The sequence below is a fragment of the Natrix helvetica genome, assembly GCF_964273705.1.
Source record: "Natrix helvetica genome assembly, chromosome: 2".
In the NCBI taxonomy this organism is placed as follows: Eukaryota; Metazoa; Chordata; class Lepidosauria; order Squamata; family Natricidae; genus Natrix; species Natrix helvetica.
Genome location: NC_138552.1, coordinates 111457238 through 111475091, shown reverse-complemented (window position 1 = coordinate 111475091; position 17854 = coordinate 111457238). Strand labels below are relative to the sequence as shown.

The window sequence follows — 17854 nt, the reverse complement described above, 5'->3', positions numbered from 1 at the left end:
GTCTCGGTATATGTCTCTGTTATATGTTTGTTTTGTCCACATATTTATTTCATATGTTTCATTGTACGCCGCCCCGAGTCCTTCGGGAGAGGGTGCGGCTAAGAAATAAATAAATATATTATTATTATTATTATTATTATTATTATTATTATTATTATTATTATTATTATTATTATTAATAATATGAGCACAGATTTTGATTTTGCAGAGAATTGAAGGTACTTACAGTTTATGCATTTTTTTGGAATTTGGCATATTTATAATGAATGTATTTTTTCTTACGCTTCTCTATTTTTGTATTATTAATGGGGAAAAAGCTGAAAAATGTTATATTATACCTTTAGGTAGTGTAGCTTCCGAGACAAATTATCATGATAGTTTAATATTAGAGGCCCTTTGGGAGCCATAACTTTTTCATCATTTTCAGGATAAAAGGAATTATACAGCTCCTGTCAAAGGAAAGGAAGCATGCATTTAAAAACTTGTTTATGATTTTTATAAAAGTATTACATTTTTATAAAAGTATTAAATCAGACAATACAAACCATTTTTTCATTCTCAAGAAGGGCAAGTGAAGGTAGAATCGAAACAATATGATTGGCAATAGTATGATCCAACCCATCTTCACGTGGCAGTGGAATCACTAGGCTTGGTGGTGTAAGATTTTCTTCTGATGCAACAACCTAGCACAAATAAATATTTTATTTCATTATTCCAATACTCTGGGATAAAAATATGTTGAAGGAGTTATTAAAGATATTACAGTTACCATCAATACAGGTAATCCTCAACCAAGAGGTGCTTTTTCAAGAGGCAACTGGATTTTCTGGTTTTTTTTTCTTTGAATAGGTTTCATTTCTCATCCAAGAAGCTTCTTCAGCTCTGACTGGATGGTAGGGAATGGAAGAAGAGGTCAAAGAGGCCACCTATGTCAAAATTGAACAGCTTTCTCTTAACAGAGGGAGAGGGGTATGACATCATCTATTTCCAATGTACAACACAATCCTTTCAACAGTTCCCATTTGCACCACTCAGGTGGCCCTGATGACACAGATAAACCTCCAGGAGATCTTAATGACTCACTAAAATAATACAAATGACCAGCTGTCTGCAAGGAGTATAAATCCTTCCATTCCCCACCATCCAGTCAGAGCTGAAGAAGCTTCTTGGATGAGAAGCTAAACATCTTCAAAGAAAAAACCAGAAAGTTCAGTTGCCTCTTGAAAAAGCACCTTTGAGACAATCATGACCTGGAAGAACTTACAACAGTAATGGAGCCTGCCCATTTCGATCGTTAGGTGGGATGATGTTAATTGAAAGAGCCTTCATCCTAGATTACCCCAATGCATGCGTTAAACGAATGTAGGGATGAATGCAGGGGTCATTAAATGCACATGGGGTGACTTAGGGATGCCTGCCTTGGGCCTCCCCCAACCCCTGAGATAACCCTGTACTTTGCTATCTTTCCTTGGGGTCCCCACAGCCACCTCCAACCCTCACAATGCCTTGCTTACCTTTCAGAGATCTGAAGAACTCAGACTGTGGGCCATTCTTACTGGGCCACATGGAGTAGTCATTTGCAAACTGACCTCAGCAAAGCAGTATTTCCCACGCCTTCTGCTTTTCTGCATGGTCTCTTTAACTCAAAACAGGATAATGAACCAGTTTGTGCTTTGCAATTTCTACATTTCCTAGAAAAAAAGTTTTAAAACAAAGGGGGAGAAGCAAGAGCAGTGAGACGAAGAACAGACAATAAAGGGTTAAATGTTAAAAGGGTGATGCAGTGGAAGCTGCTTTGCCTTGCTTGAAATCTGACCTAGAAGGCAAAGCTGCTTTTCCCCTTCATGTTCTCCATCTCACCGCTCTTGCTTCTCCCCCTTCATTTTAAAACCTTTTTTCTAGGAAATTAGAACCTGCAAAGCACAAACTGTGGCTCATTATCCTGTTTTGAGTTAAAGAGGTCTTAAGCAGGTGACCTGTTCCATCATTAGGCCTCACATGGCCTTCCCCACCCTGAGATACTTCATGTGCATTTAACGACCCACACATTTGATTAGCAAATGCATGGGTGATAGCAGGGAGTGATCATGTTCAAGTTATGCAATTCATTCCTATGAATCCTCAGGTTACGAATGTAATTGGCAGGCTTCATTATATTCGTAACTCAAGGACTACCTGTAAAGCCTATGTTTGCTTACCTGCTGCAACATACACTCCAATAATAAGGCAACAGAAACCACCTCATCAGGGACACAGCTCAGGAGATCATTGTAGTACCTCATGTCTACGTCTTTAATAAAATTATTTTAATAAAAATAAAATTTAAAAAATGTATTAAAAACATTTAGGTATACAGAGTTACCAATAAATACAATCTGAGTATATTATACACCTGTGGAAATTCCTATTTCTCAAAATAAGGAGGTGATTCCCTTTGCAATAGGCCCTTTTGTTTGAGGCCAAAGAAGGCAAGCTCTGTTTGAGTAAGTGAAAGGTTTTTCTCTCAATCTACAATCTAATAATTCTTTAAACAATTAAACAACTTTAACAAAAAGAAGAAAATCTTCCTGAAGGTGCGCAAGGCATCGAATCAAGACTTTGATTCACAATGGTGAGCCTTACGATGGAAAGGCAGCAGTACAAACTCTTGAAAGATTATGATATGCTTAGTCTGTGATTGCCTGAAACTTTTGGGGACGTTTTTAATTTAAACGTCATCTGGTTTGAGGATACTTTCAGTCGATATGGCTTGATCCTTAAAAATGTAAAGAGGAGTTGGTCTACTGACTCAATTATCCTACATGATCTCTTCTGTTTCTTCAAGTCATACTGCCTCTTGCTTTTTCTAAGAGGATGAGAAACCAACCAACAATATTAGCAAATATTCAGAAAACGTGCAATCCATTCCATGTTAATCGTTGCTGCAATGAAAATTCACTGAAACCATCATATCCATGCCCTGTTATCAAAGTGGTAAAAGTCTTGTCACAATCTTTAAAAAGTATAGGGAATGGCATTGAAGGACAGGAAAAAGAACTGCTATCACAGCGATGGCCAGGATTTGAGCAGTTCCAAGGAACTAGAGAAAACACTTCAGGCAGGTCTCTTTCTAAGTCATACAAAAATAAAGTGGGGGAGGCGCAAAGCACATTCAAACTTGCAAGATTCTGTTAGAATAAAAATAGTATTGAACTATATAGTGTACTGGTTTCTTTATTTCCTAGGGCTGACAATATATAACTAATATAATTGTTACCCAGAATCACTTCCCATGAGACAGACAGCTATATAACTTTGATTAATAAACAAATAGTACAGAAATCAGTTGTGATTAATTTGCAGGAAATCGTGTGAACAAAATAATTCACATTTATTCCATCTTAAATGCCACAATTTATCAAAATCAGTGCCTCTCTCTTCAACTTTTTTTTTGAGATACAATACAATACAAGATCTACAAGGTTCTTAAAGAGCTGAGACACACCATGTCTACTTGATCCTTTCCTATCCAATTTGACACAATTGGACTGAATTACCAAAGCAGTATTAGTGTCTTTGAGGAATGATTTTCAGCATTTTAAATTTAATCATTTCATCTTAAATGCAATGAGTGCCACAGTTGCTGTTTATCAACTGTTTATTTTATTATTAGGGATTGTTTTCTCATTGTTTGATTATGAACAGCCCTTAATTTAAAAAACCTTTTAAACTTTAACTTCCTAACTGCAGGGTCAATTTGGTGCAACGGCTAATAGTGCTGGACTAGGAGTAGGGAGACTCAGATTCCAATTCTCCCCCACCAGAAAAGCCAACAGTTAATTTCTCTCTGAGCTAGATGAGGAAATAAAACATAATTAAATAAAATAACCAGGTAGTAGCAAAGCATTTCCAAAAAATGTTGCCAAAAACCCTGACTAGACCTGTTGAACCTGTACATATAGTCATTAGGAGTCAAGACTGATTTATAGGACCATAACAACAATCTTATTATAACTTATTATTATAATGGGTACTCACTCTGGCTTGGAATAGCCTGGAAATACCATATTACCCGATAACACATTTAAGCATGTTGGTAATCTAATTTGTAAGCTGTATGTTCTAGTCATCCACAGAAGGATTTGGTAGTCCCTCATAGAGCTCTAGGAGTATGGGTCTGCTACTTAATCATTTTGTGGTTAAGTATGAAATATAAGTAGTCAGTGCCTATTGAAGAATAGGGATTACATTCTTCAAGGGACTCAGATTTGTCTTATCTACCTTCTGGAGTATGTCAGTAATCTTCATAAAGTTTACTTTATGCTTATAAAGCTAGAGAAAATACTTTCAGCAGTTAATGATCAATGGCAATAGGGAAACTGAAGTTATCTGTCATATTAATAAGTCTATACAACTATATAGAGAACCCAGGCATGAAAAGACCATCAGAAATATTCACATGGCTATCACCAAAGTTTTGCACTATGTTATACTGCATGCTTTCCTAGATCAATGAAAAGAAATTGTTCTGATAATTTTTGCACAATAACTCAAGTTACTTTACCTGCAGTTAAAACTGGAAGTGGCACAGGCTCATCTACAGCTGGCTTTTTTTTGGTAGGAGTAACTGGAACAGTCATATGTACCTAGTGAAATAAAACAAATTAAAATAAAATAACCCCATGTTTATGCTTTAACCTTGTTACAGCTGAAACAAATGAATAAAATTATGTGGGCAAAACCCCTAGTATCCCTCTGGGCACACTGAGAGATGTAACTGGATTTAAGATGTTTCTTTGAAAGGATGCATGGTACAGTAGAACCTCTGGTCACGAATGCTTCCGACCATCACCAAATTGGGTTCTGACCAAAAAATTCACAATTTTTTCCCCACAGCTGATATCCCTTTCGTGCTACTTTTTTGTAAGTGCAAATTTCCAAAAGTAGGTTCAGGTTACGACCAAATTGGGTTGCAACTAAAGTTATGGAATGAATTATGGTCGTGACCAGAGGTTCTAATGTATTGGCTTCCTTCAAAGAAGCAACGGAGCATCTGCTCTTGAAGAGGCCATATCTTGATTCAACTATAATTGACACACATCAGGGTTCAAAACTGGGCACGGTTAGGTCTAGCAAATGACCTCTACCTGAACTAGAAGGGAAGAAATATGCCTCCCTCTAATCCTATTAGACCTCTTAATATTATATGACTACATTGACTATGGTTTCCTCGTGAATCACCACTGACAGCTGGAAGTGGGATTGCTGTTTAATGATGATTCAGCTTCTTCATAACAGAGCAACTCTACTCAATAGTTAATGGCCGGGGACGTGATTCTGTCCATGGCCATACTATAGCTACTGCTATGGCTCACTTTTCTCCCTCCTGCTATTCGACATCTAGGTAAAACTGCTCGGAGAAGCAATCAGTCAGTTCAGGATGATGTTATCATCAATATACTTGTGATTCATTGCTCAGTCAATGTCCCAGCCTGAGAAATGAGAGAAGCAGGAATCCAAAGCAGACCTTCTTGGTGGTGGCTATTTGACAGTGGAAAAGCTTATTCCCAATGCAGATTCCCAATGCTGAGCTTCAGAAAGATATTAAAATCATTTCCCTCCAGATATTTGAGGTCTAGTAGTTGAACTTGGGTTAACTTTTTAAAATTGGTTTTAATAGCATATCCAATGCCTTTATTTAATATAAATTAGTTTTTAAAGTAATTTTTAGTTGAATGTTTCTCATGGGCATTGATGGCATTGTTTTTATTTCTTTATCTGTTGTCTTGTAGACTACCTATCATTTTGGGATATGCTGCTATATTAAGTTTGTAATAATAAAATAGATAAATATCTTGTCAGTCTAGCAGGTTATTAATAATACCCAGTAAATTGAAGGAGGTTATTAGTACTACTTAGTAAACTGAAGTAGCGATTCAACAGTAATTACTTCATCACTAGATTTAGCTCTGAACTATGATATATAGGTCTTAACAATATCTAAATGATGGGATTTTAAGCAAAATATATTCCCATACCAGAGTTTACATAGAACATTACAATATTTTTGGCTATTTACCACAAACCTCTAATTTACTCTTCTTTTCTACCACAGGTACATTAATAAATCTAGTAGCTTTCAAGTAGTTCTGGTATTGTCTTCTCCAATCCAGGCAGTCATACATTAAACATGCAACATTTTCAAAGATGTCTGCTCCAGTTTCAAGCTATGTAATAGAAGACAAAGAAATGTAAAAACTGAGTTTACAATAGTTATTTGCTTATTCATTTTATAGCCTAGCGTTCTATTGTTCTACTCAGGTGAGTACTTAAGTAAAAGTAACAGGTAAATGGAGTACATTTTTTAGCGACTATATGCATCCAATTTAACAATATAATGAAATATGATTTTGTGCTGTTCAGATTGAATGGTTTAAATTATTAATATCCCTTTTTATTTTAGAAGAATTACAATAAAAAGTTACTCCATCCATTAGCATTGTACACAGCTGTCTTTTTAATCCATTATAATTCAAAAATCCAATTTTCTCAGATCATTGCTAAAATTTATTTTTTTCCCCAACATCCATTGTAGAGAATTTTCTCATGGGGAATTATTTTGATTTGTAAGGGAAATATGCACATGGTCTTACAGGAGGACAAATGGGATCACAAACATTCTTAGGCAATTAGTTTTTTCCTTCTGGATTGCCCATCTGTACTATTTACATTTCTAAATATGGTTATACATGCTTATTTCAGCTGTGTCCAGACAAACCTTGGAACATTTTCAAACATTTTATTTCACTTCGATGGATTAAAGATTGTAAAACATCTTTAGCATAATTTGCATCATTTTCTCCTATTATATCTAGCAATTTTTTGACAATAAACTTTCTCAAGAGGTATATGAAAACATAGGAAAAACAATAATGTCAGTAATCAGGACCAGAAATTATTCAATGGTATGACTGTGAACATCAGTGGAGTGGGCAAAGTTTGAGAAATTAAGCTTAAGAACACCCCTCTTCCATATAGTTTGGTCCATTAGAGAAAACAAATCAGAAGCAGGCATGACTAAACGCCAAAGGTACATAGAACGCTGTTACCTTCCCACCAAGGTGGTCCCCATGTTTCTACTTGCATTCTTATATGCTTTTGAACTGCTAAGTTGGCAGAAGCAGGGGCAAGTTACAGGAGCTCACTCCATTACATGGCGCTAGGGATTCGAACTGCCAAACTGCCAACCTTTCTGATTGACAAGCTCAGCATCTTAGCCACTGAGCCACTGTGTCCTCCTTAAGATGCTTACTCACCAGGAAATATGACCATTGCCAGTAAGCAAAGAAAGTTTAAGGTGCTAGGATGATGGACCTGAATTAGAGACAAATATTGAAACACTTTATGTCCCTGAACCCAACAAGGATGCCCTTTTGTATAAGAACAGGCTACTAACCACCATGTCATTGTTGCTCCAGTCCAAAGGAAAGGAAGACTCCTGGACGTTGTGATACAGTCTAGCTATCTGAAAAATATTTGATCCTGGTTTTCCATTGTTCAGGATTGGCTCCAAATATTTCCAGAATGTTTCCAGGTCTTTATCTGCTTTTTGCTTCTTTTTGTTTTCAGATTCTACCATTTGAATTGCATCAGAAACAGATTAATATGCTATATTTGTATGACCATGGCTAAAATGAATAAAGATACTTAGGTGAAAAAGAAAACTAAAATTTAAGATTCATCTCCCATTAACATTAAACACACTTTTAAAAATATGTCTTAAACCCATTTAATTATAAAAGAAAGATGTTATAAAGAAAGATGAACCACTAGAATGCACTCACTTGAGGTACTGCAATACTTTTTTAAATAAAAAAGTGGAGCATAAACTTTCAAAATGTGTGCATGGAAACCCAGCTTTATCTCCTCCAGTGAAACAATAAAACATCAGTGTCATTCATCCTGTATTTCACCACACTACTGAGGCTACTGACTACAATGCATACTGTGAAAATTATTTTAAGAAGGGAAAGAAAAATCTAACTGAGGTGCTGGCAGAAGGAAGAAAAAGCCACAAAGTTTTGGGGGGACACCCAATGTCCTGAGATGCCAGGGACTACCCAGTGTCCCAAAATAAACTTCATAGGTGTTAAGAACATTTTTGTATCTTATCTATTGTGTGCTAGACTTTCTGGGTGATTCCTTGATCTCTTATGTGCCAGCTTGGATGAGTGGAATGTAAGAAAAGGTATAAATATAAGAATCTCTGTGTGTTTGGGGCTTCCTCTCCGTTATAAGGGCCTTCTTTGTTCAGCTGAATAAACAAGTAAATCTAAAAGGCAATCTCTGGTTCTTTTGTGTATGTTTACCAAGCCTACTGCCACCAGTAGCCTCCCACCGTCCAGTATGATCCCACAGAGTTGGCCTCCTCAGGGTGCCGTCGGCCAGACAGTGTCGGCTGGTGACCCCCAGGGGGAGAGCCTTCTCTGTGGGAGCGCCTTCCCTCTGGAATGAGCTGCCCCCGGAGCTTCACATAATCCCTGACCTCCGGTCCTTCTGATGCGCCCTAAAAAGTTGGCTTTTCCAGCAAGCCGGCCTGACCTGTTAATTTAAACTTATTTTAAATGTATTGTCTTTTAAATTCGGTTTGTTTTTTTGGATATGGATTTAATTTTTTTTTAACTTTTGGGATATGTGTTTTTTTTAATGTTGTACGCCGCCCTGAGTCCTTTTGGAGAAGGGCGGCATATAAATCCAAACAAACAAACAAACAAACAAACCATATCTCAAATCCAGCACAACAGTATCTTATGACTATGATCTATGACTTATCACTTTGTTGTTTGTATGTACACTGACAGCTTATGCACCAGAGACAAATTCCTTGTGTGTCCAATCACACTTGGCCAATAAAGAATATTCCAATTAAAGAACATCACCTTTGAACACTTTGAATTGAGCTGGAAAAAAACTGGTAAGAAGTGTAAATCCTGCAGGAGACAGTTCCTGCAATCACCCAGCAACATTCTTGACTAGTTATAGTTTTAGAAAAATCATTTCAAGGTAAGATGCAAGTACTGTTTGTTGTCATAATCCAATCTTCAGGGGGCAATACTAACTTATTGCAAATAATATTCTCTTCAGAATATGCGCACAACTTTCAGTTGCTGGTGACTCCCAAAAGATCAGCAAAGGATATTGTGGCCTTACTTGAGTCACTTGACTATATTTTGGTTATTTTATCAATGGATGAGGAGTTAGTACGATCCCCACTATTTTTTAAGACATGACTTTATCTCTCACTAATGCCCATTCTTTATTCTCTTTAGGAGATGCTTCTATTACTAAATTCTATTACTTGTCATTCCCAAGGAAACAGACCCACAAAATAAGATAAAGATTTAAATCATTTAAATAATAAGTACATATCTTTTAAAAATTATAAATACTTTACTTCAAAAATATTAATGTTTGTAATAATTAGTAGCCTACCTTCTGATGCAAAAGATGGTTCTTCCTGCAAAGTAGTTGTTTCTAAATAGGTCTGGAGCGGCTCATAATTGTCAGAAGAAATCTGAATGATGCTTCCAATATTGATGCCCAGATCAGACAGTATAGGTAAAAGTTGAGGATTGTAAAAACCAGTAATTAAGAAATAATACTGAGCGCCATCATCTGGTTCATCATCTGTTTGAAACACCACATAAAACCCCATGCTTTGATTAAAATATATGGCTGGGATAATATCTGAATTGACATCTTCAGTTGATGGTCTGGTACATGTGTGTATATGTATACTGTCAACTGGCTAAGCAATCATGGTATACACATACATGTATATATACATACACATATAGTATATATTTATATGTTGCATACATTTATTTTATTTATATGAACATCCATCATATGTATATGACTTGGGGCAGCTACCAATTTAAAACAGATAAAAACCAAATAAAAAAAATAACCAAAATTGTAAATAACATATATAGCAAAAAATTGCAACTCACAACATTCTCCACTCAACACAACCAGGAAATGGGCTCACCATACTATAAATTTACATTATACCCAGTGGAAAATAATATAAAGAAGTTTTATTTGGATATGGATGTAAGAGCTCAGTAAAGACATGACATCATTTTTGGTTTACACGGTTTAATCAAAACCAAATCGCACTGACTTCAGTGGGGCTAACTCCAAATTAAGGTGTAAATAAAATTGCAAGCTTGGGATATTTTTTAATTCACTGAATATCTTTCTGGTTCACGCATTCAGAAATTTCATGATCAAGAGCTGTCTCTACAATGAACGTACTTCTTGAACTTTATAAAATAATTTTAAAATGTCAACTTTGAGCATATGCTGTCATTTATTGATTTAGCTGAAACATCGATAGCACAATCAGCTACTTATGAGATAAAAAGTTATATAATATTTGCAAGCTTGGCTGGGATCTCTGTATCTTAGATAAGATAGAAAAGATTTTACCAAGTGGAACTCAGTTGTTCTACCTGATAATGCCCAATTTGCACATTTGAAGATTTTTTTCACTCCATGAAAATGCAAACAAGTATAAACATGGTTATTTACTAATCATCTTTCCTTCTACACACAAAAACCATTTTTCTCTCAACTTTAAACATCTTGCCTAATGGACAATTAAAAGTAACTTAAACACTTGGAACTATTTTAAGACTTGTGGTGAATCTTGTATAATATATGAAACAATCTGAAAGAAGCCTAGAATGGAAAGATTCGCTGTTAGGAGGGGATACAAATAATGTACTTTTTACCTACCAATGAATTTATCGAGTTCATCTTCTTCCCCGCGTCTTTTAAGTTTGGTATCCTTTTTAACGATCGTTGCTGATATATTTGGTGAATCAGTTGACCGCTTGCCTTTGCCTCCTTTTCCAGCCTTGGCACTGGCAGGCTTTTCTTTTTCCTTCTCCTTCTTAGCTTTTCCTTTTCCTTTTCCCTTCTCTTCTTTCTCCTTGTCTCGCTCCTCTAGTGCCTGTTCAATTAGAGAAACTGCATCACTGTGCTCTTGTAAATGTTAATAAGGAAAAGTTGTTATAAAAATCTAATCCATGCATCAGCATTATTTTTAAAAATCCAAGCAATATTTAAATTACAGCCCTTTCTTAAAGTCACAGAGAGACAAATTACTATATGGAATCATAGAGGGTGCTTATATGGAAAAAGTAATTTTACTATCTGTATCGCAAAAGAAATGAAAAATTAAAACCATTATGAAGAAAATGAGTAATGTTTGAGATCTTGTTCACTGTCACTGAGAATATTCTTCCTACAGAATACTGAAATATACTTTCCTTGGCAGTTGACTCATGTGTTGGAATGCTATGGAAAATGTTTACTATTGAACACACACGCACACAGACACAGATACACAGTTAGAAAGCACTATGTGTTCCTTTTTCTCTTAATGCTCATTTCACAAGTTCCACAAATTTAACAGTTCTCCACCTGCTCCGACAATTTTAGATTTTTCTTTCGCATAATAAATATTATTATTAAATATTAAATATTAAATATAATTTTAGCAACTCCATCTAGTATATGATATCAATTTTATTATTAATTTTGTTATGTTGCTGTTCTTCTCTTGTATTTTGCCCTTAGTTTTAGACAGTTCTCGTCAGTGCGTTTGTGAGCCATCATTTCCACTTTTTTTTAGACTTTTTTAATTTTTTTTTTTTTAACAAAATTTTTTATTGGTTTTTCAACATTTATAGGGAAAAGGGTAAATGGACAGGTATACAAATTATGGCAGTTGCAAAGTGTGACAGGCGCCCCTCTCTCCATACTCATAGTATACATTTATATATAATGCATTGGTATATAATTGATTACAATCAGCATATTAGTTCTATTACTAAATTCAATCAGATTAGACATTACAGTATAAAATCCAGATATAATTCCATTATCACTTTCGGTCAGTTTATAATAATATGATTTTCTTGTTTATTTTTGTGATCTGAGTCTTCTTGCTATTGCCCCATCTCCCTCCACTGGCAGAGCTCTGGCCCCTCCCGTGTCCTGCGTGTCCGCTGTAGTGTCTCGTGTTTTTTCTAGGAGTGTTCTGTTTTTTTCCATAAAGGCCTGCGCCTCTATGGGTGAATTGATTCTAATTCTTGTCTCCTCCCAGAATATCAGCATACCTTCAGGCATCAACCATCTAAACCACACCCCTTTCTGGTATAATTTATTCGCTAATTGCGAATAATTCTTCCTTTTTTCTGTAATCTTCTTAGGGATCTGCTTCAGAATGGTTATCTCCATATCATGGTATGTCAATGCTTGCCCCCTTTGTACACCCAGAATTTCATCTCTTGTGCTTTTTCTAAGAAATTTAATGTGAACCTCCCTGGGTACATTGTGAGTTCTAGCATAAGCTGAGTTCACTCTATAAACCAGGTCTATATCCCACCCCATCTGTTGTTTTTCTTTGTGTGTGTAGTCAGCCAGGATGTTTATCATGATGTCCCTTATGTTTTCCCCATCTTCTTCTATAACATTTTGAAATCTAAGGTAATAGGACATTCTCTCAAATTCTATTTTCATCTGTTGGATGTCAAGATCTTTGTTCCCTTTCTGCACAGCTTCTACCCCCCCCCTCACCTCCTCCACCCCCCCCTTCCACAAGATTCAGTCTTTGTGAGTTCTTATATATTTGGGCTTGATTTTCTTTAATTTCATCTTTCATTTCCCTTAGCTGTTTCTTGATTTCCTCCTGGCCCTGTAAAATTTGTTGAAGCATTTGTTGAAAGTCCATCTCTGTAGTCTTATGTTGCATCAGTTCTGTTATCTTTGACTGTGTGGCTGGACTGGATGTTGCGGATGTTGGAGCAGAAGTGGCAAAGCCAGGTTTTCCAGGAGGGGGTCTTTTGGATGCCATCCTTTATAACGTTAGAAGTTCAGTCCAAATATGAAATAAACAGTTAGAAAAGAAGGGTAGCCAGGTGAATCCGGGAGCAGAAGAACCAGGCAGAAGAGAATCTCTCCAATAAGTCTGGCAATAGATAGAAAATTTCCCCTAGAAGGTTTAAAAAATACCAATCCACAAGAGATTCCTCTGGGATACACGGAGACAAAGACCGGAAGCCTGAATTTTAAAGGTGGAGTCAGATTTCACAGTTCATAAAGACAACGGAAGTGTGCCATCTTGCCCTGCCAGTTTTGGGCACAGAGGCATAACAAAGTTTTAAAAAGTTCCAAAAGTCCTCAAATCACAGTAATATGTAGGATTAAATTGAAAAGAAAATCATCTCAGCCTGAGTGAGGCTTCATTCGTTGGCTCTCCCCCCTCCTCCTTCCCCGGGGGCTGAGAGCAAAATTGTTCCTCGCCGCTTGTCCAAGGGGGGGGGAAACCCCCCTCCCTCCAGCCGCACCTCCAAAATGCCCCGAAAGTTATTTTAAAGTTTTAAAAAGCTGAGTAATTATTCATGCAGAATAAGGGATGAAGAGAGAAGCAACCTCACCGCACTGCAGCTGCTTCCTTCAATTGTTGCATTCTCCAGTTGGCTTATAGCGAGGCGCGAGGCGCAGGAACGCGAAGCGCCCTCCGAGCTTGCTCCCCGGTGCCTTGGGCGCGCGAGAGACCTCCCGCCGGCCGCCGCCGCTGCAGGAGTCCTCCGCGATGCCGCCCCTCTGGCAGGACCCCTCTGCGGGGTGTCCTGTGCCCCCAAGGAGTGGGGAAGCCCACCGGGGAGCCGGAGCGGGCAAAGAGCTGCCTGTTGCCGCCGCCGCCGGAACCGGAACTCCCGACTTTTTTAATTTTTTGAACAAACACAAAGAGACAAACAAAAAACAAAAAAGCATCTTCCATTACAAATTATAGAAAGTGTGTCAGTTGGTTACAAATTTCTATGCATTGCTTCCATAGTCATCACATTCAATTCATATCAAATCACATTTTTTAAATCAAATACATTTATATATATTACTATTATTGTACCTCAACCTTAATTTGACTATGATTGCTTTTACATCCTTTTATGTGAAATATTCTAAATCTAAAGTAAAATTTTATAATGGCATTCCATTAGATCTTCCTAAAAAACATCCAATAACATTACATCTTTATAACATGTTCTAAATAAAAATTGATTATATTTAATAACAAAGCTTTTAAACCTCCTCTCTTAGTCTCCATTTGTAGATTATATAAAATTTCAAATTGTCAAACTAATATATATATATTATCATTATTAATCATTTATTCGACTATATCTATTATCACTTCATTTTATACATAATACTCTAAATTTAACTCAGATTAACTTGATTTTTATTATGCACTTTCATTATATCAACCTGTATCTTTCCAGTAACAGTACAGTCTTATGTCTTTTGCCATTTGTAGCATTAGTATTCTAATTACTTTCTTGGTAAGTCTTGTATGGACTTCTCTTCGCAAGTTGTTGTTCATTTGGTATCTCATGAAAACTCGCAACCCTCCATCTGCTTCTTCCATCAGCTTGTCTTTGGTTATCACTAGTTCTTCTGTCAAGATTTCTCTCCTTATCTCCATCATTTTTTTTCTCTTTTCTTCTATACTTTGAAATCTGGGGTAGAGTTCCAGTCCATCTATCTCCCCTTTCCATATTCCGCTCTTGCCATTTCCAACCATGCTCAATTTGTTGTCAGTGTCCACAATTTTCTTATCTCTTTGCTCATTTTTTCTTCAATCTTTAGAACTCTGTCCTCCACTTTCTTCATTTGATAAACATCCTCAATTTTTCCATCAAATTTTTCTGTTTTGTATTCTATATTCTCCAACCTCTTCTCAATTTTCTCTGTTACTACTAGTAACTTTTGAATTTCAAACATAATCATTTGCAATGTTATAGTTTCTTTTTCCTGCTGCGACATTCTTCCAATTTGTAGACACTGCCACTATAGCATTCAAGGCTTTTTATTAAGTTTCAAGCACATTCATTATAATCTTTCAAGTCAAGGTTTTGTCTTCCCTCCAGTCCAGCTAATGATAGAACTCCCGAAGAACACCTGTGTAAACAATCTGTGCCCTTCCTACTATCACTCTCAGAAAACAAGCTGAGAAGCCTTGGAATGTCAAATGATCAAAGAGAAAGAGAAAAAACAATGTTTCCAAGCTCCATCCTGTAAGTGGCAGTGTTACTTTTTTCCTTCTGTTGTTAGAGCCCTCTTTATATTCCTTTTTAATATCTTCTTTATGTTCCAAATTTAAAGAAAACAAAGTTCTTAAATGGAGAAAAAAACCCCTATCCAATCAAGCATTATAGAAAAAAAGAAAATTTTTAATCCATAGGTATAAGGGGGGGAAAAGTAGAAGAAAAACTAATCCATTCAGTTTAAAACATAGGGAACATTTGCAAAAATTCCATCCATAAAAAAAGAATTTAAAAAGATAACAGACTAAGTTTAATGTAGTTTCATTTCACCACTTACTCTCTTCTGTCTTCAATTTTAATTTAACTTATATTTTTTTGGGGGTAGTCTCTTTCCTAATAATAAAATTTCCTCACCAATTCGACACGCTTTCTCTTTCCACTTTCTTTCCGTTCCGGAGTTGTCCCAACTTTAGCACCTTCAAAGGCTGCGTTTCTGTCATCGGAAATAAGAGCTTCTCCTGAATCAATCAGGGACTTTGTAGTGTCCCTGAGATCAGCAGGACGTACTCTTCACTATCACTGTCTCTGCGGGATGGTTTAGGTCCAAAAGGACTGTCCAGCGGCAGAAATATCAACTGCGATCTTGGAGCTCCAAGATCACACATCGTATAGTCAGCTCCTTTCCCCGCCATCATTTCTACTTTTGTCATCATTGAAAGTTCCAAGATGGAAGAAGCACACCACCTACTCAGTAACATATTGACAGGCATCAAAGTCATACACAAAGAAGAAAAGGATCAATGACTTCTGTTCATTGAAGCTGACATAAAAAGACTGGACAGTGGTGAACTAGTAGCCTGCATTTACCGAAAATAAACTCACACAGGTCAAATTCCCAACTTTGCCAGCAACCACCCGTCACCACACAAAATAAGAGCTGCATTCATAACATCTTCAAAAGAGCCAGGACACACTGCTGCACCGAGACACTAAGAAAAGTGGAAGAAAAACACCTTTTTCCACAACGGCTACCCATGAAACGTCATACTCCAATGCATATCACCCAAACCCCACCACACCACAAAGCCAACCACAACACAGAAACAAACTTTAGTGGAGCATCAGAAATGTAAGCAGAGCATTAGAAATGATGGCCAGAATTCTACAACCACTGGGAATAATGATGGCTCGCAAACCTACACCAATGCTCTATTGATAAAAGGAGCATATCAATCCAGCAACCAACCAACAATAGTACCGCTTCATTTGGTGACCTTCACACATAATGACCAGCCAGTCACACAACAGGTCATATGGCATGACTACATGACCACATGAGATCAATAAAAGCGGTGAAAAACTGAAACAAGACACTTCAACTGAAATCCCGCTGAGGAAGTTAACTAGCTTAGTGCCGAAACATTTGGAAGCTAAACAGCAAGCTCAGAGAACAAACCACTCAACAATAACTACCACCCAAGTTACAAATATTTTCCACCAGTTCTAATATGCAGATGTTTTTGCTACCAGACTGCTCTGATGTTTTGCTATCAGAAATAAATTGGCATTCCCCACACCACTGCTGCCAAATCCTGTCCTTTACTGATCTTGGCAATTTATTTTAGTTTTTTACAAGGCTCTGTGGCCAACTCATTGCAACTTTTAATCGATTCAAAGTATTAATGTATCACACAAGCAGGAAATGTCTAGCAATGCAGGGCTACACTAAGCTTAAAGCCTTATATGTGAGGAACAATAAGGAAAGAAAATTGCAAAAAAGGTTCTTTTGTTCCCAAAACTGTTTTTCTTCTCTCCCAATAACAATCTAAATGGATGCATGTCTATTCAGAAGTAAGGGATAAAGAACCCAGTAAGATTTATTCCCAGGTAGGTGTTTATAGGCTGGAAACTAAGCTACCTTCTTTTCAGCAATCCTTCTCTGAAGATCTTTCTGTTTGATGCAAAGCATTTGATATTTAATTAATTTTCCAATCAAAGTTACAGGAAGTGGTTCCCCAGAATCCAGAATGCTTTTTGCCATTTCTATCACCTGCAGAGAGAAACAAAACGGTAACAGTTTAAGAATTTGTTTCAGTGCAAACAAAATGCAACATCAAAATGACAGTACCACCAAAGAGATTTGACATCACCCAAATCCCTTCCATGTATGCAACCCTTCAAGTTGTGTGGACAATGACTTCCGGTTCCGGCGGCTACGGCAACGGGCAAGTCCTTTGCCCGCTCCCGCTCTCCCGGTGGGCTTCCCCCGCTTCTGGGGGGGCACAGGACGCCCCGGAGAGGCGTCCTGCCGAGGGAGCGGCTCGCGGAGGGCCCTGGCATCGGCGGCGGCTGGTGGGGGCTTCTCCGCTTTGCTCCAGGCATCGGGGAGCAGTCTCGGAGGGCGCACCTGCGTCTCGCTCCATGCCGATCGGACAACGCAAAATTGAAGGAAGCAGCGGCGGTATGGTGAGGTGCTTCCTTTCTTCATTCCCCTTCTTTTGAATTGATGGACTTTTCAGCAACTTTAAAAGTTAAACTTTCGGATTTTCGTTGGAGGTGCGGCTAGAGGGAGGGGGATTTCCCCCCCCCCTGGACAAGCGGCTTGAGAAAATTTTGCTTTCGCCCCCAGGGGAAGGAGGAGGGGGGAGAGCCAACTAATGATGCCTCACCCCTGTAAAAGTGATCTTCATCGGATTTAGCTCCAGAATTTATGGATGAACTGAGAATTTTGTGAACTTTTAAAATTTTGT

General features: G+C 37.4%; 1 protein-coding gene across 2 annotated transcripts in view; it reads right to left on the bottom strand.

Annotated features, from left to right (window-relative positions):
- Positions 1-17854, bottom strand: part of SPAG17 (sperm associated antigen 17) — a 123324-nt gene that overhangs the window by 90254 nt on the left and 15216 nt on the right. For both annotated transcript variants that reach the window (XM_081942135.1, XM_081942136.1), the window contains exons 4-12: positions 17023-17154; positions 10783-10999; positions 9472-9666; positions 7436-7611; positions 6066-6206; positions 4544-4625; positions 2199-2290; positions 546-683; positions 339-449 (exon numbers count right to left, since the gene is read on the bottom strand). In XM_081942135.1, coding sequence (XP_081798261.1) covers positions 339-449; positions 546-683; positions 2199-2290; positions 4544-4625; positions 6066-6206; positions 7436-7611; positions 9472-9666; positions 10783-10999; positions 17023-17154 — 1284 coding nt within the window. The remainder of the gene's footprint in view (positions 1-338; positions 450-545; positions 684-2198; positions 2291-4543; positions 4626-6065; positions 6207-7435; positions 7612-9471; positions 9667-10782; positions 11000-17022; positions 17155-17854) is intronic.